The sequence below is a fragment of the Dipodomys merriami genome, unplaced genomic scaffold (assembly GCF_024711535.1).
Source record: "Dipodomys merriami isolate MVZ:Mamm:240054 unplaced genomic scaffold, mDipMer1.0.p SCAF_13, whole genome shotgun sequence".
NCBI lineage: Eukaryota > Metazoa > Chordata > Mammalia > Rodentia > Heteromyidae > Dipodomys > Dipodomys merriami.
The window spans coordinates 25681895-25705497 of NW_027202604.1; the positions used below are offsets into that span (position 1 = coordinate 25681895).

Sequence of the window (23603 nt, forward strand, 5' to 3'; positions counted from 1 at the left end):
ATCAGCTGTGTAAAAACACTTTCTGAATATAGGGCCTTGATCCAGGAGCAAAGGTTCATCTGCTCGCAGAAGAGAAGCACTTGAGATGAGAAAGAGCTGCTCTGAATCCGAGGTGACCATCTTCATGAGCTTCTCCATCCCCTTGATTTGTCCTCATGATTGCATTTGTATGGATCCCAGCTCATGAGGAAGATGGTGCTTAAGTTCCACAGTGACTTCAGAGATATAACTTTCATCATAACTACCCACTCACGAATACACCCTTACTTTTGCCCCAGAAATGCATAAGCACTAATAGTTCTGAATATGACATTCTCTATCACAGCTCTGGGTTGTGTACTAACTTTGTTTCTTATGTGATTTTTCATCTCTAGTCCTTTGGCACTTCTCTCAAATCTCACTTTTTTACCCTCTTGTTATCTCTAAAGACAACTGACTTTGATTTCTTCTTGGTTCCATTCCTTACTAGTTGTCTGAGCATGACCAAGTTATGGAGCTTCCTTGGTGTTAGGTGGAGTAACCACGTCCCAGAGCTCTCAGGAAGATCTAAGGAGAGAACTGACACAGCACAGTGCTCAGCCCTCAGTAAGTGCTCGGAGCCATTGTATTCTCAAAGTAGTCTTCATTCCATCATTGCACTACTGGATGGCAATTCAATGCCATCTTTACGGAGAGTTCAAAGTTATTCAGTTTGTCCTTGACCCTGACATAGTGTTGGGAAGGCAAAACTTTTATGTTTAACTGAAACTGTACTAAGAAGTATCTAGATGAGCTTCAGCTGACAGTTACTAAATACTTGTAATTATTTATACAATAATATAACAATTCAGGGTTACTGAGCACTTACTTTCCAACAGGCATTTGGTCCATCTGATGTTTTATGCATATTAATCCATTCAGTCCTACAATCCTGTTGACAAAGTCTTTATTCCCATCTTAGAGATAAGAAAACAGAGGTAGAACGAAGTCAATGCTTTGCCCAAGATCATACAGCAGCAGCCTTAAAAAGATTTCATTTTAATGATTTGCTACTTATGGAAGTTATTCTCTAGGCGCGTGTCTGTGTTGGTATGTATGATAGATTGCTGTCGATTTATTTTAGGTGTTAAGGCTTTCAGATAAAGCTCGCAAAGAAAGCTTTAAATAAAGCTGTAGCTGTTCACATAAAAATTATATAGCAGTCATATTCATATGGATTCCCCATTGTTGGTTTAAAAGTCAGCAAACAGTTTGAAGTCAAGCAGGGGATTCAGTGGCTTCTAAGAGAAAATCAGAATTTCAGATTCGCCTCAGGTACTCTTGAACGCAAATCATCTAGCAGAGGGCTGGACTCTGTGTCTTGGAAACTGTCTCTCAGTCTTCTGTCTTCTCTCTGTCTTCTGGCATGATGCTTTGACTCCCCAGCAGGACTGCTCGAAGTGTGGTGCTGAGGTGCTCAAGTTTACAGCATACCAGTGTAGCAGAAAGAGAAGCTTCTGCTTCCTGAAAGAGCCAAAATCCCAGAGAGTGGACCATGCGTAATTTCCTTTACCTCTAAAGCAATCATGTAGGGAAAGGGAGCAGACCATGCAAAGAGGCTGATTTGTATGAGCGCAAAGATTGAGAGCATGAGGGAGAGTTGTCTGCCCAAAGGTAAACCTAAGTCAGTCTCTCAGAGAGAAAAAGTTGAATTGTTGCTAGCCTGTGACAGATGATCCCAAAAATGGTTTCAGATTTATTCACCCATCAAACCTGCCTCTTGGATCTTTACATGGTAACTATTTTAGCAGTTAACATAAATGGTGACTATATTTTTTGTCTCTAATTGTGGTCACTGTTTTTGGACCTTTCCCCACCTCCCCCACCTGCTTTTTTTTTCAGTGTTTAGGTTTGACTTCAGGGCCTCAACTTTCTAGGCAAGTGCTCTACCACTTGAGCCACACTTCCAATACGTTTTTGCTTTATTTCTCTTACTTGTTGCCCTACAGACAGAAATCCTCCTACCTAATACCTTCCATATAGCTGGGATTACAGATACATATTACATATCTAGCTTGTTTGAGATAAGGGGTGTCTCTCTAACTTTAACTTTTCCTGGGCTGGCCTTGAGCTACAATCCTCTTGATTTCTGCCTCTTGTGTAGCTGGTGTTACAAGTATGTGCAATGCAACTTTGCCTGACTGAATTATTTCATCTTAAACAAGTTGGCACACACACCTATACGTCTTCTGGCCTTCTTGATGCAAAATACAGTGTAGGAAGAGCTAATTAGATTATTACTATGGTCTGAATTTTTGTGACTCACCTACATCTTCTAATATTGAAACCTTATTACTGATGTAATGGTTATTAGAACATGTGAGCTCTTGGATGGTGAAATCACTGTAGGAAGGCCACAAGAGTGGAATCAACACCCTTACAAAAAGAGTCCCCACAGATCTCCCTTGTCTTTCTGCAATGTGAGAATGCAAAAAGAAAGTACAAGCTATGAAATATTGAACCAGGATGTGAGCCAGTGCCTGAATCTGGATTCCTGGTCTCCAGAATTGTGAGATACCAACTCTATTATTCGTTTATAAATGACCCAGCTTAAGGAATTCTGAATGGATGAAGACAATTTTTTATGATAATTTCATGCTTTTTTTGTCAGTTGTGGGGCTTCAACTCAGGGCCTGGGTGCTGTCTATGAGCCTCTTTGTGTTCAAGACTAATGTTCTATCCCTTGAGCCATAGCACCACTTCTGGTTTATGAGTGGTTAATTGGAGAAAAGAGTGTCATGGGGACTTTTCTGCCTGGGATGGCTTTGAACCATGGTCCTCAGATCTCAGCCTCCTAAGTAGTTAGGATTACAGTTGTGAGCCACTGGTCCCTGACTATCCATCCCAGGCTTTTTTTTAAAAAATCAAATCAATTAAATGTTTTGTTTCTGTTTTTATTCTGTTTCTTTAAGATAAGATCTCACTATGTAGTACAGGCTACTGTAGAAGTTTCTGTATAGCTGAGTCTAGCCTGAAATTTGTGATCTTCTTACCTCAGCTATGCTGGGATTATGGGCATGCATCACCAGGCCCAGCAGAAATGAATCGATTTTTAAAGTACTATGGAATATTTGGTTAGTTTGAGCAACTATGGCAAAGTATGATAGCCTGAGTGTCTATGAACAAGAAAAATTTATCCTCACACTTCTGGAGATTTGAATACTAAGATCAAGAGAGCCAGTGTGGTCAGGTCCCAGCCTTCTTCTGGGGAAATATTATAGTATCCTCACATGGATTATCTGGGGTCTCCTTTATAAAGACACTAATCCCACTCAACAGGAAAGTCTATTCTCGTGACCTAATTATTTCCAAAAGGCTCCACTTCCTGAGACTATCATACTATGGGTTCAGATTTCAACCTAATGATTTGGGGAAGGGTGAGGAAGACTCAAGCATCATGATATGTACAAGGTCTGCTCCAGGCCATTCAGGCCTTGTGTGGACACCTCCCTACCTCCTGGCTAAGTTTCCACCCAGTCCCTATTCACCTAGGTAACTGGCAGACCTGGAAGCAATCACCTCCCCTTCCTGCTAGGTCATATCCTGGGCCTCCTCTGGTCACCTCCCATCTGACCATAGGAGAGTCCCAGCCCCTGAGTTCACATGCAGATCCAATGTGGCCACACCTTTCCCTCACCTGGCCACACCTCTTCCTGTCTCTGGCCTAGATAAGTCCTGGCCCAGGGTGGGTCACCCCCTCTTGGCCATGCCTCTCCACTCTGCATGACGGGGCAGCAGTTCAGTAATTAAACTTTATTTTTCTGCCTGAATAGCACAGTGTTGTTCTCTTCATTGGCTAATTAAACCTAGCATAGCTAGTTTACCTTACAATATGGACTTACATTTTGTCTGTTGCTCACCTTCTTGAACTGAGGGCAAATATAAATCAAGAAGTTTGGGCATTTACTCTAATGATCACAAACAAGATCATACTAAAGCTACCAGCACAACTATGTTTATTGCATCATTATTTACCATAGCTAAGATATGGAACCAACCCAGATGCCCCTCAGTAGATGAACAGATTAAGAAAATGTGGTATATATACACAATGGAATTCTATGCCTCCATCAGAAAGAATGACATTGCCCCATTTGTTAGGAAATGGAAAGGCTTGGAAAAAAATCTATTAAGTGAAGTAAGCCAGACCCAAAGAAACATAGGTCCCATGGTTTCCCTTATTTGCAATAACTAGTATATGTCTGACACAAGCAGAAAAGGTCAGATAAGGTGATATTAGGCGAAATGAACCCCAAAATAAGGACTCAAATGGTTTTTCTTTCTTGTGATTGTTTCTAAAATATTTATAAGATGATTTCTTTGTTGCTTTATATGTCCCTCCCCCACAGTATAACCCCTGCTTTCACTGTATTTGATGTTGGTATAATTTGTGGAGGGGAAGGGAAAAAACAAATTGTTTAAATAGGATACAGGTGGACCCATCCCAACAATGAGATGTACAAGACGTTATGAAGAAAAACAAACTTTTCAACTTGGGGGGTGGGCCGGGACAGTAAGGGAAACAAATCAGGAGGTAACAATGTTTGATAAGAAATGTACTCATTACCTTGCTAATGTAATCGTAACCCCTCTGTACGATATTTTCACAATTAAAAAAACTTATTAATTTTAAAAAAAGAGTTATATAATAAGATTTATAACCAAAATGAAGTAATCTAGGGATTTTCTTTCTTGTAGAAGAAGGGTCTCGTGACCCAACAAAATCCTATCATAGAAAACAGTTTGCTTTTCCCCAGAATTTCACCTTAAGCTGTGTTGCACTGGTGATTGTGTTTTCTTCAAGAAAAGTTGTCATCTCAGAAAGTAAAATGAAAATGGTTTTTGAGCTTGGCACTTGGGCCAGCGCCAGCTTGAAAATTCAGAACATTGGGGAAAACAAAGTCTCTTAAAATCTGTCTTCTCTTCACATCATGTCACAAAAATTCCTAGACTCTCCCTGTGCCTTGGACTCCGACAGGGATAGATTTCAGACTGCCACTGGCTGGACAGAAAAACAAACCATAAATATTTTCAGCCTTTCCCTGCTATCCCCTCCTCCCTGCTTTTTTCTCTTTGAATGGCTGATTTCTAGTCCCCTTGAAGATTCTTCCACTTGTTGCAGCCAGTCTATGGGAAATGCTCTACCATGAGAGCATATAAACTTTCCTCTTCTGCCAGAGTCATGCCAGAGACATGCAAATGAGTCTTAATTACTGAGGAAAATTGAATTTGGCTTCTCTAGACCATAACAATTAGTAATTTTGCATTGTGAGAACAGATCTGGATTTGTAATTAAGAAAACTCAGCTTCACCATGGACACTGACGTGTTCCAGGAAAAGCTTAATTTCCATACAGATGTTCCAGTCCTCTGTCTTGTGAATCTGAGATGTTGGGAAGGACAAAATGGAGTCCCACATAACAATAATGACAGAAAGCCAGTCTTGGGATTGTCAGTTAGCACTGACTGTCTCAATTTTAATGTCAAAAAAAAAAAAAAAGAATTCCTTCTTCAGTCATTGTGAGTATTCCTACTAAATGAATTTTTCTTTTAATGGCAAGGATCTGCACTTAGCAGATCCAAGCATCTGGATTCTTTTGGTCCATGAATGTTGACTGAGTACCTTTGTTGTCATGTAGAATTCTTTGAAGAGACAACTAATATGACACCCAATGGTGGTAGCTTGAACACTAGGGCTTGATTTTTCTTGTGGAACAAGGAGTCCATGGGTGTTGGTCACCGATGTGGGTTAGTAATGTGAGTGCCAGGGTTTTATTTTCTGAAATCCCATCATGAGGCTGTCATGAATGCATTCAGCAGACAGACCATTCAAAGCCCCAAGTGGGGGAACTGAGGACCAGGCCAGCAGTAAATGAAATGCCCCTTGGACAGGAAAAAATTTTTCTAGCACCAGCAAATCTTTGTTTGCTCTCAAGGATCAGAAATAGATTGTGTTTCCAAGACCAACTACAAGAAAATTAGTTCATGTCTACACTCTGCAGTAGGAATTATCACAAGAGAAGGGATTAGAGAATGGCTCTCGGCAGCTAACTTCACAGTTTGTGCAACTATTTCTGTATATTATTTCCTCTGTTTGGTACCTTAAATACACAGCGGGAAATGTACAATCTCTGGCCTCAAAAATGGTATGGCTTTGTACAGAGTTAGACACAAGGAAACACTTAAACATATGAAGAAATGGGGACACAATACAATTGAAGGCTAAAAGAAAGAGTACCTATTTTAGTCAAATGTAGGTATGGTCAGGAAAAGCTTCACACAGTGTCAGCTCAGAGACATTTAGTTATCTGGTATGCTGTTTCCTTCTCTCTCATGCAAATTGTTTTCTTGCATACTCAAGAGTTAGTGTTAGACATCCTTAAAGAACAAAGACACATCTAGACTCAAAAGCAACAGAGGAGAATAATACCTATAAACAGTTTGAGCATGAGACTGGTTGGCTCATTTGAAGGAGGTAGACAGAAAATTAAGTGTGGGCTTTATGTCCTTGAATAAGTTATATGGATGTATTTTTTAAATCTAGTTATTGACAGATTTTTCTAGAAAAACTTGGAAAGTTAGCTGTGAAGTGTTAATGACAGATGGATTTTATGTGACATCTGTCAGGCTCCTTCCATTTACCTTGTTAGATCAGACATGAATCCTTTCCCTTACCACAGATTCTTGGTGAGAAGAAACCTCCGGGTTGAGGGTATAGGATACTAAGGGTCTACATCAGATTCTCCATTGACAAGACAGCCATGCAAGCAGCAAGAGCCACATGTGAAAAGTGCAGAAGAATAACCAAGATTCAGAAACAGCTGGGTGCCAGTGACTCATACCTGTAATCCTAACTATTCAGGAGGCTGAGATCTGAGGCTCAGGGTTCAAACCCAGCCCAGGCAAGAAAGTCTGCAAGACTTTTAACCACCAAAAAGTCAAAAGTAAAGGTGTGGCCCAAGTGGTAGAGAGTCAGACTTGAGTGAAAAAGCTATGGAACAATGCCCTGGCCCTGAGTTCAAGTCCCAGGGCCAGTGCACACATGCATGCACACGTGCAGACACACACACACACACACACACACACACACACACACACACATACACACACACACACACACACACACACAAATTCAGGAAACAGTTGTTATTCAATATCATTCAGAATTCCTGGATCAATAAAAGGGAGAATCCCAGATTTTACCTGAACAATTCGATTGATGTCTCAAAGGCAGCCAGTAAACTGTGACCTGAGCACCCTCAACACACATTGTAAGAAGTCATATGCATCTTCCTAGGAGCAGGCATATTTAGGGAGAGGAAGAGTCCATGGCAGATGGGACCATGTAAATTCCATTGACAGGAGAAAAAAAACACTCAGTATTATGGCTATGTAGCTCAAATGTGGCTACATTTTCTTTCCTTTTTTTCTCCAAACCCTGAGGTCTGAATTTTAATGTAAAATCTCCTTACCTATAAAATTGGCACTTTATTTTGATAATCAAAATTCACTATGTAAGAAATAAATAAATAAATAAATATTCATGTCAGTTCTTGTACACAGCCTGCAGATTTTTGAACTTCAAGTCAAATATATTTTGCAGTTTTGGGGGGGATGGACAGAAGCATCTTCTGAACCAGTAAAAAGAAGAGCCAATGATCAAAATACCATTAAAAAATGTCCTGCCAGCCAGGCACCAGTGGCTTATACCTGTAATCCTAGCTACACAGGAGGCTGAGATATGAGGATCACTGTCCAAAGCCAAACCAGGCAGGGAAGTCTATGAAACTTTTATTTCTAATAAACCACCAAATAAGCTAGAAATGGAGCTGTGGCCGATGTGGTACAGTGCTGGCCTAGAGAATAAACAAAAAAATCTCAGGGACAGCACCCAGGCTCTGGGTTCAAGTTCCATAACTGGCACAAAAACAAACAAAAAATTAATGCCCTGCTACCCAGTGCCTAATCCTCAGATCAGTGCTTTCAGAAGCAAAGGTATATAAGTATACTTTGACTTGACTTGAAATAAATACCCTGCCCCAAAATATCAGCACTAAAATAGCATTTTTAATTACTTTCTCAAATTAGTTTACCCAGTGACCTAAATTATTTTCATCCTCATAGTGGTTAGCTATTTGAGTCAATTATAGATAGGAATCTTTGAGCTTTAATTATTTTTGTTCCTTTTCTAAGCCTGAGTTACTGATTTTTATTATTATTGCATAGACTTATAGCCCTAATGTAATCCTTGGTCACTTCTAAATACAATGAAAAAAAGAATATGTATGGATTGTGATTGATGCAGGTGAAAAGTATGAAACATTTTTATGCTAGTTCTATCCAAACTTCTTGTCACTTGGATCATCTTCACATTTTTGGTGATACTAGTCTACTGCCTTTACTGTTCCTTGCTTGATGCTTTAAATTTTCTTAACCATATCATTTTAAGAGAAACTACTCATATACATTCCCTATCAGTGTATCACACACACACACACACACACACACACACACACACACACACACACACACACACACACACACACACACACACACATATATTGTTTTAACTAAGGGGCTTAAAGTAAGAAAGCTGTATCTTTTCCCATGATTCTGTGCATTTGCTGGGTGGATCTTCTGCATGTCAGGGCTAGTTCAGTAGGAGTTGGACTGTAAGGTAGTCTCTGTCACATGTCTGATGGTCAGTCCAGGAAAGCAGACATTGGGAGAGCCATGCTCTGCTGGTATGACTGCTTGCCTTAGTCAATACAGGGTCCAAATGCAGCAAGCCCTGAGCACAAACACTTTTAAGCCTCTTCCTGTGTCATCTTTGCTAACCTCTTATTGGTCAACCTGGCCAGAAGGGCTGAGAAAAAGATCACTTCTTCCCGAGGGGGAACACAAAGGCATTTTGCAAAGAAGTGGGTACAAAAGGAGAGAACGAACCAGTGGACAAATTAGAAACTTAGTATCACCTAACAGAGATGATAAAATGTACAAAATAAAAATTAACCATATCACTAAATTGATATTGTTTGTAGTGTAAGCTTTCAAATCACCATGACCACCTCAATCCACCTTGGATCCTTACCATCATACCAGGAAATACTGTTCTAGGTTTCTGTTTCATTTTTGAACTTGGGCAAAACATTCTGTCTGGCTTCTCTGACTTAGCTAACTTACAGTGATAAAAATCCATCCCATCGCAGAATAGCTTGAGGCAATAGCACTGTGATTTCTATGTTCACAAGTCAATGCCTCTGAAATATTTCTCCATCTAGATTCCTGATTTCCTATGACCCATTTAGCATCCGTGACATCATCATGGACATCAACAAAATAATTTGCAAAGTACCTGCGATGCAAATTTTCTTTTTGGATGTTTATTGCCTTTCCAAATACTGACCATGGTTTAAAGAATATCTGGTATTGTTGAAATGAAGAAGTTAAAAATGAGAACCATTTATCATCATTTTCTCATCATAAAAGTAATCTTGGCTTCCTTTATTAAGGAGTGCTAAGTGTAGATCAGATGATTCATAATTATTTTCTGGTAAGTAAAACCAAATAATTCAGGGGAAAAACTGGGAGAAAATGAGGGAGAGGATGACACTGTTCAAAGAGAAATGTACTCATTACCTGATTTATATAACTATAACCTCTCTGTATATCACCTTTGCCATAAAGTTTAAGTTAGAAAAAGATGTATCACACTGAACCCCATTTACATGTACAACTTATATATGTTGATAAAATAAAATATTAAAAGTAAATAACCATGTTAGTTAGGTAGCATGGGTATAGACTAAAAAATGAAACCAGTTCATAGATGCTTTCTACTGCTCAAGGGGTCAGTAGGCAAAACATATTCATTCCAAAGAGATAACTGGGTACTTGTTGCCAAATTGTAAAAAAATAATCAGTCAAGAAATCATTTTGGGCTGGGAATGTGGCTTAGTGGTAGAGTGCTTGCCTGGTATGTACAAAGAACTTATTTTGGCAAGGGAAGGTATGGAATTGTCCAAAAAGAAATGTACTCATTACCTGACTTATGTAACTGTAACCCCTCTATATATCACATTTATAATAACAATAAAATTTTTAAATTATTTTACAGCTGAATGTCAGTGGCTCATACCTGTAATCCTAGCTACTCAGGAGGCTGAAATCTAGAGGATCATGATTTGAAGCAGAATTAGAGAGAAAAGTGCATAAGATTCTATGTCCAAAGTAACCAGCAAAAGGCCAGGCTAGATAGATGTCTCATAGGGTAGAATTCCAGCCATGAGCAAGCAACCCTGATAAAGGAATGAGTGGTCCCGAATCCAAAAACAGGTATCCTTCCCCCCAAAAAAGTAAAAAGAATAAAGAAAAGAAGGAAAAGAAATTAGTTTACTATTTCAAACATACACCAATGAAATTAGGTCTGAGTGCTATGATCATGAGTCCACATTTCATCTTTACATGAAAGTCAAATTCTATTTTTCTGAAGTTAAATTAATGGCAACAAACCTGAAGGCATTGGTCTCCTGTAGAGACAGCGTGAACACCACAGAATTATGTCATGTTGTCTTCTCATTTTATCAAACATCTGTGTTAACACATTGACAAGTATCCAGGAGACAGACTCTACAACACTGAGAGCTACCAGCTTTTATTCCAGCCTCACACCCTCATGTTCTCACTTGTAATTCACTCAGCCACCCATGACATCCTAATAAAACAAGAGAAATAATGTGTCTCATTCAATTGCCCAGGATTTGGCTTCCCAAGCAATAGGTGAGCTCAGGGTTAGAGACACTTCTCTCCTGGGTGGTATCAACTTTTATAGATTTGAAGTGGCCTAAGAGGTTTTGTGTGGCTGTTTTCTTCTTCCTTGTCGAAAGCCTCCATCAGTGCCAAGAGCATCACCCTGGGAGCTTGAACTTTCCTTTAATCTAATCCATTTAGAAAATGACTCACAATTTATTGAATAAAGTGGAGAAAATTGATACCTTTTCATTAGGCTGACAAAGTCTTTTCACTGTTGGCATCTGAAATGTGTTTTCTATTTAAATTTTATTTATATCAATCTCTCTAGTGGGAGGGAGAGTTAAATGAAAGGCTCACACTCAGTGTACCTTGTCTCCCAGCACTGCCAAGACCCGTGGGCATGAGTTTTGCAAAGGAACCCAATGCCAGGAATTTTCTTGGCATAATTTAATACTTGAAATCAGTGGCAAAGTGGAATAAACCAAAAGTGATGTTTGAAATCTATCAATAACCATACAAGTGATTACTTTGCATGTAAACAGAAATATTCTTAATGGGTATTATTTGATTATGGTAAATCTGTAGCCATTCGAGCAAAAAGAAAAACCTCTCTTACAGAATCTAATAATACCTTCATGGTTTACATTTGAAAATACTTGTTATACTAATGTAGGCCTCCATCAAACCACTTCTAAAGTTGTTTTAAAAATTCATGGGTATTGTGTATTCTTATTCTGATATTTATCTGTGTACTCTGAATGTTAGAAAAGAATATGTATTATTTTCAGAATCAGAGAGAAAAAAATCAAGTTTTCTATGGTTGGAAAAATGAAAAAAATGGATAATTTATGCCCCAAAAAGATTAAAAATTCTTCTTGACTAAAACTTCAATGTTACTCTGAAGTATTTCACTAGATGATTCAGGAACTACACAATAGGAAATTCACTTAATAAGCATGGTTATTACATTTCCTCATCACAATTTTCTTTAACACCATGTACCTGCACAAATGCAAAACACAGTTAGCTGAATTTAATTCTAAAACAAAGCCATCTTTTGAATGAAAGCATGTCATCTATTCAGTCAAAGCATGTCCAATATCCACTGTCTGATTTAAAAGTGGAGTCAAGGATGGAGGAATCACACAGTGACTATGTAAAGCAAGCTAAGATTATAGTGCTGCTACTCAGCCCGAGAGGACAATTTAGTATGGATATCTATTAGGATAGCTCCTTTCGGTTGGCACAAGTCTGAATCTTCCTTTACCAGAGCAGACAGCTTTTTGCAAAGAAATGAGAATATGCTATGGCAGCTTGAAACAATCCAGGAGAAGTAAAAGATCTGTTGACGTTTTCTGTTTCTTAAAACTCATGTGAAGGTGAGTTTGTCTTTTCTTTTGTTTTAATATGAAATGATTTTCACTACTTAGTGATCAGGTTCTTTCATCAGTGACAATTCTACTCTGATCATCTAAATTAGATTATCTCTCCTTGTTATGCCGGTCAATGTGTCACGATTTGTCACTATGTAGGTCTGGTCTTTCCATTCATTGTGTCACTCCCATGGGAGACTATAGGTTGTATTAAGGTGGAAAATGTGTCTCTCTATTTTCTGTATTTCACAACAGTGAATGAATGACTCTTGAAGGCATAAAATACATTTGTTCCCAAATACATTCAAGGAAAGCTATCACAAGGAAATTATATGACACTTACCTTATGGTTTTAAATCTGTCCTTTTACAGGATCTTCATCAAGGTTAAGTTGCCCTAGTTTTAAAAAAAATCCTACAATAGAATTTATAGGAAGAAAGCAATGCTAGTCAGTCCCATCTTTAAGTATTAATTCCACAAATATCTTTGGAATACACCACAGAGCTTATGAGGAACTGCACGGGTCCCAGAACTAAAATTCACTTACATTGAAAGTAAGGCTTCAATTCTTGGTGAGGATAGTTAGATTGAGCACATGTATGGGTGGATAATAATGCATGGATAAATAATAGTAATTTCTGCCATGTATTGAAAACAAAGTTTGCTAAGCATGCTGTTAAGGCACTTGTATTATTTAAAATCCTCAATAACCAGTCATAGTTTTTTTTATAGCCTCATTCATAATTGAGGAAACGGAGTCTTGGACTAAGCAACTTTCTAAAGCCATTTTGCTAGTAAGTAACAAGGTTGCTAGTAAGATTCAAACCTTCATCCCTGGACACCTACCCATCCATTAGTGTATCCTTGCAGCACATATCACAGAGCTTAAAGCCTTTTTTAAATATATATTGTTATAAAGATACTGTACAGAGGAGTTACAGTTACATGAGTATAGTAATGAGTACATTTCCTATCAAGCATTGTTACAATCTCCTTTGTATTTCCCCTACCATCCGTTTCTTCCCTACCTCCCCAACTCCTCCCTCCCTTCTCCCATCCCTGCCCCCTGCAAAGTTGTAAAGTTCGTTTTCAACATACTGTCCTGTACATCTCATTGTTATAATGGGTCAACCTGTATCCTTATTTCAGCATTTTGTTATTTCCCTTCCCCTCCCCAAATTAGAAAAATGTATATACAAGATGCAGAGCACCAGAATCAAATATAGTGACAACAGAGATTGTACCATGGGGGAAGAACATACAAAAGAAACAAAAAAATCACATAGTACATGATAAATACACTAAGAAGAACAGCAACAAAGATAAAACCTCTTGCGTCCCTATCTTGGGATTCATTTCGCTTAGCATCAGGTTATATGGACATAGCTTTTGACCTCTTCTGCTTGTCCTAGACATATACTAGTTATTGAAGATAGGGGAAATGTTTCTTTCAGTCTGGCTTACTTCACTTAATATAATTTTTTCCAAGTCTCTCCATTTCCTAACAAATGGGATGGTGTCATTCTTTCTGATGGAGGCATAGAATTCCATTTTTTATATATATATATATATATATATATATATATATACACATACATACAAACATACATAGCACATTTTCTTGATCCATTCATCTACTGAGGGGCATCTGGGTTGGTTAAGTCTTAACAATGCAAAACACCACCAAACTAGATCACCCTCAAAAGTGGACTCATAGATGAGAGGAAGTTTGGAATAACTGCAGGGAAGACTACTCAGTGCCTTTAATTTCCACTTTGCTTTGATGAAGACAGTAACACACAAGGAGTCACTGCAGGTCCTTTGAAGCAAGGCATTGAAACAGCTGTTCTGACCACCTGTACGGAAAGCGAAGCTGAAGTACTGCCCTGTCCCTCTAATGGAGTTCTAACCATTGCTTTGAATTGCATGACAGGTTGTATACAAAATTAGGCTAGCAATTTGTCTTGACTGATGTACTTGTAACCTACTTCTCGGAACATGAATGTAATCCTATGTTCTGCCACTTCATTTGTGCTCAAGCTCTCATAAAAGCAAAGCTGAGAATTTGGCATCATAGGAAAGAGCAGTGTTTATTCTCTAACTTTGTGAAGGATGGCCTTTTTCCTGGCAGGGGAATTTTAACCAGAAATGAGGACACCAATAAAGACGATGACACCCAGTATTGATGGAACATTTAGTGAATGACTCATTCGTCTGATGCTGTGAACTCTTTTTCTCATGTAACCTAACCCTTTGTTAAGAGCACTCCGTTTTGTTTTGTTTTTCTTGTGTTTGTTTTCTGCTTTATCCATTCATTCATGACTCTGCCTTGAGCTATCTGGGCCATTTGATGCTGACTTCAAGGGGCCCACTGTATAGTGCCATACAATGAAGCCGGTTGCAGGATGGTGACAGGTAAGATGACTTAGCTACTGGCCACTGTGTTAAGAAAATGATTCTGTTCTAAATGTCACTTTCAGCTCTCCTTTCTTGATAACTCCATTGCAGGAACTCAAAATCTAGGCTTCGTGCCCATCAGGCATGTTTGAGGCGCAGCCATAATCTCACTCCCCAAGTTTGAGGTCTTCCAGGGCTGTCTCAAAATAAACAAATCCTATGGCTTCTCTTTGAATGTAGTGATACTTGACTGGCATTTTGGCCACTTGCTTCTTCCTTCGTTTCACCTGAACACTTCTGCCAATTTCGTCTTCCCTGAGCATCCTTTATTTGGTTGATTGATTGATGGATGGATGAGTACAGGACTGTGGATTGAACCCAGGGCCTCCCACAGATTGCAAAGTGCTCATTACTTGAACCACAATCCACAACCCTTTTATATTTTATGTCTGAAATAAGGTCTCACTAACTTTGCCCAGGATGGATAGAACTTGAAGTCTTCTTGCCTCCGTCTCCCAAGTAGCTGGGAATATACTGCCATGCCTAGCTTTCCAAACATCCTTTAGTTATGTCATGTCTTCTTTTTGTTCACTATAGATTCTAGAACTTTCTGTGACTATTCCCTGTGTTCAAATAAACAAATATTTTTTTAAAGTCCAAGCTCTGTGATTTCAGAACTAATAATATCATTATTTCTAGAAGATCACTTGGATCGTTTATATAATATCATTGTAGTTCTTTCTTAAAAGCCAGTGATGCTCCTATTGAGAATCCTGAACTAACCTGCAGGCTTGGAGGGCTAGCACTGTATCTTGTTCTTTCTATTATATTATAAACAGGGAATGAAGTTCCTACCTAGCAAAAGTGTTCTTTGCTGTATTTATTAAGTCCCATTGTTTATTTGAACTGAGTCTCCTTTTATAATATCTCTTTTGCTGTGTGGCAATTTGACTTGGTCAATGGGAGGAATCAAGAGTCATGATTAAAGTCACTTTAGTGGAAGTGGAACTGTGGCCCAAAGTGGCAGAGTGTTAGCCTTGAGCACAAAAGTGCCTAGGCCCTGAGTTCAAGCTCCAAAACTAACTTTAAAAAAAGCTGTTTTAATGATCTTTAAGAGTCTCTTAAGTGCAGTCATAATACTTAATGCATATCCTTCAAAATTAGGAAAATTGAGGGGAGGAAGGAAGGAAAAGGAGAGAATGATAAAAAAAAGAGGTGACATCAATCATAACGTATTGCATTCTTAAACTGATTTGATTTGTTGAAGGGCAACTCCTTTGTACAACTACTTAAAGACAACAAAATACAATTTTAAAAATAATCAAGGAAAGAGGTATATTCTTGAAAGAATTGAAGATCAAATCTTTGTTTTACATGATACCTTAGGTGCAGTCCCAGAACTCCAGGGTTAAAAGACACCATAAGATCTTCTTTCATAATCTACAGATAAGGGAAAGTCTGTCTTTGTAGCTGCTGTTTAATTAACTCAGCTCTTCTAAGGATGAGAAGTCTTCGTAGCAAGTGATGTATCTCAAGGCTTTCAAGACGATTTGCATGTAGAAACGTCTGTGAAAATGTTATTAATAGAGTCCACAAATGTGTGCCTCAGACTCAGCCACAGCATGTGAGATAAACTGGCAATTACCCATGTTCTGAAGAGAACTTAATTTCACAAGAAACTAATGCTTTAAAAAAATTTCCTTGTTTATCTTTGCAATAAAATTATTTTGAGTAATAATATAGCAGAGAGAATTCATTTGCTCAGCAGCCAATAATTTCTCTTCAAGTCCTCTGAATACTGAAAACTAAACTAGAATGGGTTAAGCACTATAATAATGAAAATGATAGGTTTGGGGTTTAACAGATGTGAATTATAGGGTTAATTTTCATACTGCCTATCTATATAAGCTGGGAAAAGTTAATCACTCAGGGTTCCATTTCCTTATCAGTAAAAATTAGTTCCTAATAACGGTCCCCTTCTAGTGTTACTCTGAAGATAAAACAATACTCTACAGCACCTAACACAGAAACACATATGAGGCATTCAGTGCACACCAGAGAGGAGTCAATTTGAATGGATGATTAAAATTTGAGAATTTAAGAATCACTTATATTTACATTTTTCTTGCTATGAGAAGTTATAAAAAATTAAAAACAGCGTTGAGATTATCTCATTTTATTAAACCTAACAGTTTCTTCCTGCTACATTTTGACAGTTTTAATTAGCTTTGGAGTATGAGAGAAGAGAATTTTGAAATTTTCTTTCTCCAGAAGATACAAGCAGATAAAAAAAAATCAGCCTTAGTGACTGTTACTTGACCCAGGACATGAAGAGAAGGATATTAAGATGGCCAGGCAGTACACAAGTCAGAAGCAAAGCATGTTTAGAAACAAAACACTGAATGATTTTATTCTCATATGCCAGGGAATAAGTGCCACAAACAAAACTTGATTTAGGAGATGCAAGCATAATATAATATCTTAGATATTAGATAGATATTTAGGTAGATTTAATAAATATATTAGCTAGATGTTAGATAGATATGGGGACTTTTTTGAAAATGTTATTTTTTTTCTTTTATTGTGATGTACAGAGGGGTTAGAGTTACGTAAGTAAGGTAATGAATATATATCTTGTCTAACTTTGTTTCTTCCTCCCTCATTTTCTCCCACATTTTTTTTAATTCTTAAAAAAACCCTTTCCTCTGCATGACCCATTAAATCTTTACAAGTTTGAGTTAAAAGGGATAACACTAGTTTGGAGATTTTTTTTTTCCCCTAGAGTCTACATTTTCATTTAGGAAATATTAATGCCTCAGAGAAAGGCGAACTGCTTTGTTAGCTTGAACAAAGTAGGTCGACTCCAAGAGGGCAGAGAGCAGCTTAAAGGAAGAGAAGACATAGAGCATTTCTTAAGGGGAAGGGGGGGAATTCTAACTGGCTGACCTCACTGGTAGGTGTTCATTATTAGCACACCTGTGTGAATTAAAAGAAAAGGTGACAACATACTAAATTAAAGGATTGTTGGGAGAATGTCTTTGCCCTCAGAGCAAAGATCAGTTTCCATTCCCACTGGTTTAGATTTCAGGCAACAATACTGAAATGTTTCAAGGGCTTTAAGAGATAAGCATTAGAATTAGTAGTAAATGTAACTAGACTATTACTGATAATGCACCAGCTGAAAGGGAGCTGCAGATTATAGGTTTTCAATCCACATTGCCAAATACTGATTTTTATCTCACTGGACCAGGAGTTGTACACATTTTTGATTCTCAACACTACATTTTTCTTTTGGTTTAATTTTTTGATTGTTATCTTTAAGTAGTTGTACAAAGGAATTGCCATTTAACATTTCAGTCTGTGACTACAATATATCTTGATCGATATCACCCCTTTCAACATACTACATGTTTTTCTTGCTACCAAAACATTCCTCACTCTTATTTAACATTGTCAACTATTCATAAGTGTTAAGTCCTTTACCAATAACAATATTATTCCTTTCTGTTTCTGTATCCTGTTGCCTTGTGTGTGGATAGAGCCCATTGCAAGATTTTTATTCCTTCTATTTGCTAACCATGCCTAGCAAAGTTGCATTCTACATCCTTTGTTCTGTTCTACATAGAAAGCAAAAGTCAAAAATGGAAAATTAACCTTGAAAATTTCCTTGAGTCGATGACATAGGACAAGAGGGATGACTTATCTGTATAATCTTGCTTAGTAATTTTTCACAAAGCAAAGATGAAAGAACACTGGATTTGAGGGACTGAAGCAAAGAAAGTATGGAGAAAGATATAACTGCAGGCCAACGCCTGGATGTGTCTCATCCCCCTAGCGAGTCCAAGATGGGCAAAGGACTTCAATGTGTTCCTCTCTTATTCAGGGTGTATTACCCTATTCATTTCAATGTTAATCCTCTATGCCATTGATAGATGACATTTGGCTTATTTGTCACAGTGAGACTTAAACTTTATATGGTAGAGAGTCTTCTTTGAGAATAGGGGTGGAGTAGTAAGTACGTAAAGAACTACAGCCCTTACCCAGTGGAACAGAATCACAAAACAAACACTGACCACCATTTTGGGTTTGTGAAGAGCTAACCCCTTGAGTAACTGCAGAAATGACTGCTGCTTGTATACAAGTATTTCTTCACTCAAGACATAAATGGAGTTATGGAGAATGTCGATTGGAATGAAGGGAATCTAGTCACTGGCTTTTATAAACTGTCATTCTTTCTTTTAAAAATGTGCTATAAATAAATACACTAGATTCATTACCCGCACTTTACTGTGGTCATTCGTGGTTGCAACCTGCAGAAGAACTGTTTTATCAGAGGCTGGGGTTGTAATTGTTTCACCCACATTTATCAAACTTGTAACAAGGAAACCAGAGCCCATGGTGACTCTACTTTGGGCAGTAAGAAATAAATTTTCATTTATCATTACTCTTGACTTTTTTTTAACTTTGCAACCTTGTTTTGTATTTTTAGTCAACTCATTTTTTTTTCCTTTTGCTTGGCCTTTGAAATTCTCGCTGGCCCTAGGCTAAGGGATAAACCCTAATGCTGGTTGGATAAACTGGCCTTTAGGTATAGAATGCCTTAGTCATTCTGAAGACTAGCTCTTTTGTCCCCTTCACGGAACACAGTTCATACAAGATTCCTGATCTATAAAAGCTAATGACACAAAAATCCCCCGAGACCAAAAAGGTGTTTTCATTTCGCATGTTTTCATCATATGAGGAAATAATTCTTTCTTAACGAAACTTTTCTTAATCCATCATGGAGGATGAAAGTGGATCGATTGGCTCTGCCTCTACCAACATGAAATCAGTCTTCCAGAGGAATGTAGCAGCAGTGCCTCGATTAGTTGATGAATTGCAAACACTGTTGTCTCTGTTTTTGCACAGCCTCCATAGTGATTGGGAAGTGGTGGTGTGAGATGGAGCCTTGCCTAGAGGGAGAAGAATGTAAGACACTCCCTGACAATTCTGGATGGATGTGCGCAACAGGCAACAAAATTAAGACTACAAGAGTAAGTCCATTTCCTTCCAGTGTCTGATGCATGCTACACATTGTACTGTTGGCCTTGGTTTTGGACATAAACAGCATTCAGGAAAGCTTTGAATGGGAGAGATGAAATCATGTTCCATAACAGAAAGAAAGCATTCTGAACTCTGTAGATCTGGGTCAATCCACGAATGAGAAGGTAAGAGATTGAACTTATATTCTCCACAAGAACATTTAGAGTTTCTGTTACAGAGACATAAATAAAACTGGGCAGCCATAGCCAGAGGAAAGGGGAACAGGAGGCAATTATTTGTGTAATTCATCTACCACCTATGGTATGTGGGATGATAGTCAAATAAGTCTTGTCTCATTCATCCAGATGGTCTGCTAAAAAGTCCTTGTTTAAGTACATCCACCTTGTCCAGGTTCTTTAAAGGAATTACTTGATGGCCTTTTACGGAAGTCAAAAGGTTTCTGTGAAATAATAATTCTTGATTTTCTCTGGTTAAATCAGAAGTGATCTTCAAAATTAAACTACCTCATCCAAATTACTGCTAGGATGCTGTTCCAGAGAGGCTCATTAACCATATAGGGACTGAAAAGTCTTAGAATCCTAAAGGAAAGAGGAAAAGAGTAAAGCTTGGGACTCCTTTAAGACAGGAACAATTTACATCAGTACAAAAGGATGTCAATATTTTAATGATCAAATTTTAATAATATATACACACATATATATACATAAAACCAATTTATCTATCTATCTATCTATCTATCTATCTATCTATCTATCTATATATATATATATTTATATGTTTGTATACTACCTGAATATCAGCAATGGTGTGTGTGTGTCTGTGTGTCTGTGTGTCTGTATGTGTCTGTGTGTTAATCTGCTGGCCATCTCAAAAACAATCTCCACCAATTACAAATACCAGTAGGTTAAATTTTTACTGCACTAAAAGTGGTGGCTGAAATTTAAAGGAGCCTCTAATTCTAGCCCCTGGATCAGAAATGTTAACTTGACCTTTCTTCTTAATATTATCTTTTCAATTAAAAAATGGTTTTGAAAGCTTTGTGATACAGAAAGCAGCAACTAGAATACTGAATAACACCATACAAAATACTCATGTTTTTCACATATGATACAAATGGAGACAGTTTATTCATCAAATATAGTTGTTTGTGTTGACCACACTGGTCAGTAAATAGCCTCAACTGATGGCCTATGGAAAAGAGGGAGTCTGAACCATTCTAGCTTGCTGAGATGATCTGCAGGTCTCCTTGTAGCTCAGTGTGCATTTCTCTATTTCATGTCAGTGGAACACTTACAGAAGAGAGTATTCAGAAGTGGGTCTGATCTATTCCACTTACCCACAGAAAACATGTTTAATTATCTGGCAAAAAAAGATCAGATTTCCCTTTGACCATGTTTTACCTGAAAGACTTAACCAAATAATTTGATGAGAACCTTACAAATTAATTTGTTTTAAACCACTCTGCATGTTAGCCAGTGCAGTTAGAACCTAATCACCTTTATTTTTAATGCATCGCTCATAAGCTTTATGCTAAATCTCTACTCTCTATTCTGGTGGCTAACTAAGCATCCTTGGTGACTAGAAGTCCAGCTCATGACATCTCTAGTTTTGAAACTGGTTAAAGAAAAATAATACAAGTCAAATTATTTTGAAATTTAAATATGGGAAATTCTAAGAGTATATTGTAGATGATACATTGGATGATGGATTATGAATTTAAAAATGAACTAGAGCCAGGCATGGTGGCTCAGGCCTGTAATCCTAGCTACTCAAGAGACTGAGATCTGATGATTGCGGTTCAAAGCCAGCCTAGGCAAGAAAGTCCATGAGACCCTTACCTCCAATTAACCACTCAGAAAACCAGAAGCCAGAGTTCAAAAAAAAAGAACTAGAAAATGAAAAAGAAGCAGGAATGATTTGTACAACTCCTTTGTGACCCATATAACTCTTTCATTTGGCCTCTGTAGAATCTATTCTAAAATCATCAGGTGTGTGTGTTATAAGTACACTCTAGACATTTTTTGACATGTGTGTTGTTTAGAGTCTGAGCTCAGCAATAGAGGCTAGAGCCGACTGCTTGCTAGTACCCTGGGTGGGTGGACTGAGTGATCACAGATAGAGTGCACAAGAGAAATAAATCGCCATTGTAATCGGCTTGAAAGCAGATGATATACCTATTCCAACATGTGCATCCATTTTGAACAAGAAAAAGAGTAAGGTCTCTAGCCATATGACCTGTCCTTAGTCATCTGAGAATTCTCAAGTCTATCTTTAAAAAAGAGAACAGTAGAAGAAAAATTGCACTTCCTAAAGTATGAGAAAATTTTAACACTACTACTATATTTTCTCCCTCCTACTTTGTCCCAAATTCACAATATAATGAGTGCTTTTAAACACATAATTAATTCCAGATAATGCATGTAAGGGGTCACTTATTCTGTTCAAGTAGTAGAGTATACCAGATCTTGGCTTGGAAAATAAGGTTTACATTAATTTTTTGTATCCCTGTGCATTTTCCCATCAGAACACAGATATCTGTTCACTTCTAATATTTTACTTTTAAAATAGTTTAATTTACAGAGATACTTTTAATTATATTGATCCATATAAATTTTTTATTCCCTTCTTACAAAGAGGTAAGAAAAAAGAGACCTCTCCAGAAAAAAAAAGAAATAATAAGAAAGTTGAAAAACACATCTAGATTGTTAAAATGTCTGCTGAAGGGTTTCTTTTTAAAAAATTAACTTCAATGTAAAAATAATGGACAATAAGCTTCCTGGAACTTCATTCTTTTCTATAGTACTTCAAAGAAGGCTTTCTTAAACCTTATCACTTGGTAGATGACATCACAATAGCTATCCAAAGAAAAGATTCTCAGAAGTCTTTGAAATGTAGGCAAACAAAAGATGCATTGAAAACTTGATTGTGTTAATTTATGATGTCCATTTTTTAAGGAGTTGGAATTCAGTCTTTGATCTACCAAGCACCCTAGAATGTGGACTAGTCTGGGAACTAGTCCTGTCTAAACAAACTTTGGAGACATTGGATCTCTCTGGCAGCATAACCCAAGAAAGGAAGGAGAAAAGACAGGTGGTATTAAGCAAACATAGGCTTTGCTTTCTGGAGATTTGAAAGACCTGATCCCAAGAAATAGCATGCCATGCCATGAAAAAGAAATAGTTGTACTTGAGAGGTCATCTAAGCTCTACTCTGAAGTAAAAGTAATATAATAAACCATACTCGGAGAAATTTGGTACATCTGGGTGAAGTTTCATGGCTAAACTAATAATGTCCCCAATTGACCATTGGCTAGATTCTTCTTTAGACTTTTTTAGGAGGACATATTAGCAAGACTAGACTAAGTGTTGGCTTGAGACATTTCATTCTGATTTTATACCTATTAAATTTCTTCCTTTCTAAAAAATAGTACATCAAATACAGAAACATTGGGGCTAGACAGTCTATAGACAATTTGGGAATACATCTGTACCTTGCATGTATAGAATAATGGCTTACTGGAAAGATACAGCTCCTCTTAGAGGAAATGTCATTTAACACGGCTGTGATTCTTTATCAAAAAACCTGAGTGTCACTTGCTCAAGAACAGAATTTGGAAAAGAATGAAATGAGAAGAAAATCACAGCCACTTGAAAAAAAATTTAGCCAGTTAAAATGGCTGCAAACAATCTGGTATACCTTCAGAGATATTAATTTTAGTTTGCTCCAGTCAAGTATAGGAATGAGAAAAACCAATGATATAAAGTTAAGTTCCATTGTCTAAAAGAGGAATCAGGCTTCAGATTGTAACTAACCCTAATAGTCATTTTGTCAAATCATTGTGTTATGTGATTGGCCAATATAAATCCCTGACAATCATCTATCCACATTCTCTTAGGTCTGTCTGCCTCATAGTATCTCTAATTCTGTAAAATTCTGCTCATTTTAATCTCAGTGTTTTTTTTATATCACTGAAAGAACAAAGCACCAGCTATAACACATTCCATCTTATCTCAGAATTATA

At 37.6% G+C, this 23603-nt stretch overlaps 1 protein-coding gene across 4 annotated transcripts in view; it reads left to right on the plus strand.

Moving 5' to 3' along the window:
- Tafa1 (TAFA chemokine like family member 1) overlaps positions 1 to 23603 on the plus strand; it is a 494630-nt gene that overhangs the window by 464852 nt on the left and 6175 nt on the right. For all 4 annotated transcript variants that reach the window (XM_070018926.1, XM_070018923.1, XM_070018924.1 and 1 more), the window contains exon 4: positions 19448 to 19572. In XM_070018926.1, coding sequence (XP_069875027.1) covers positions 19448 to 19572 — 125 coding nt within the window. The remainder of the gene's footprint in view (positions 1 to 19447; positions 19573 to 23603) is intronic.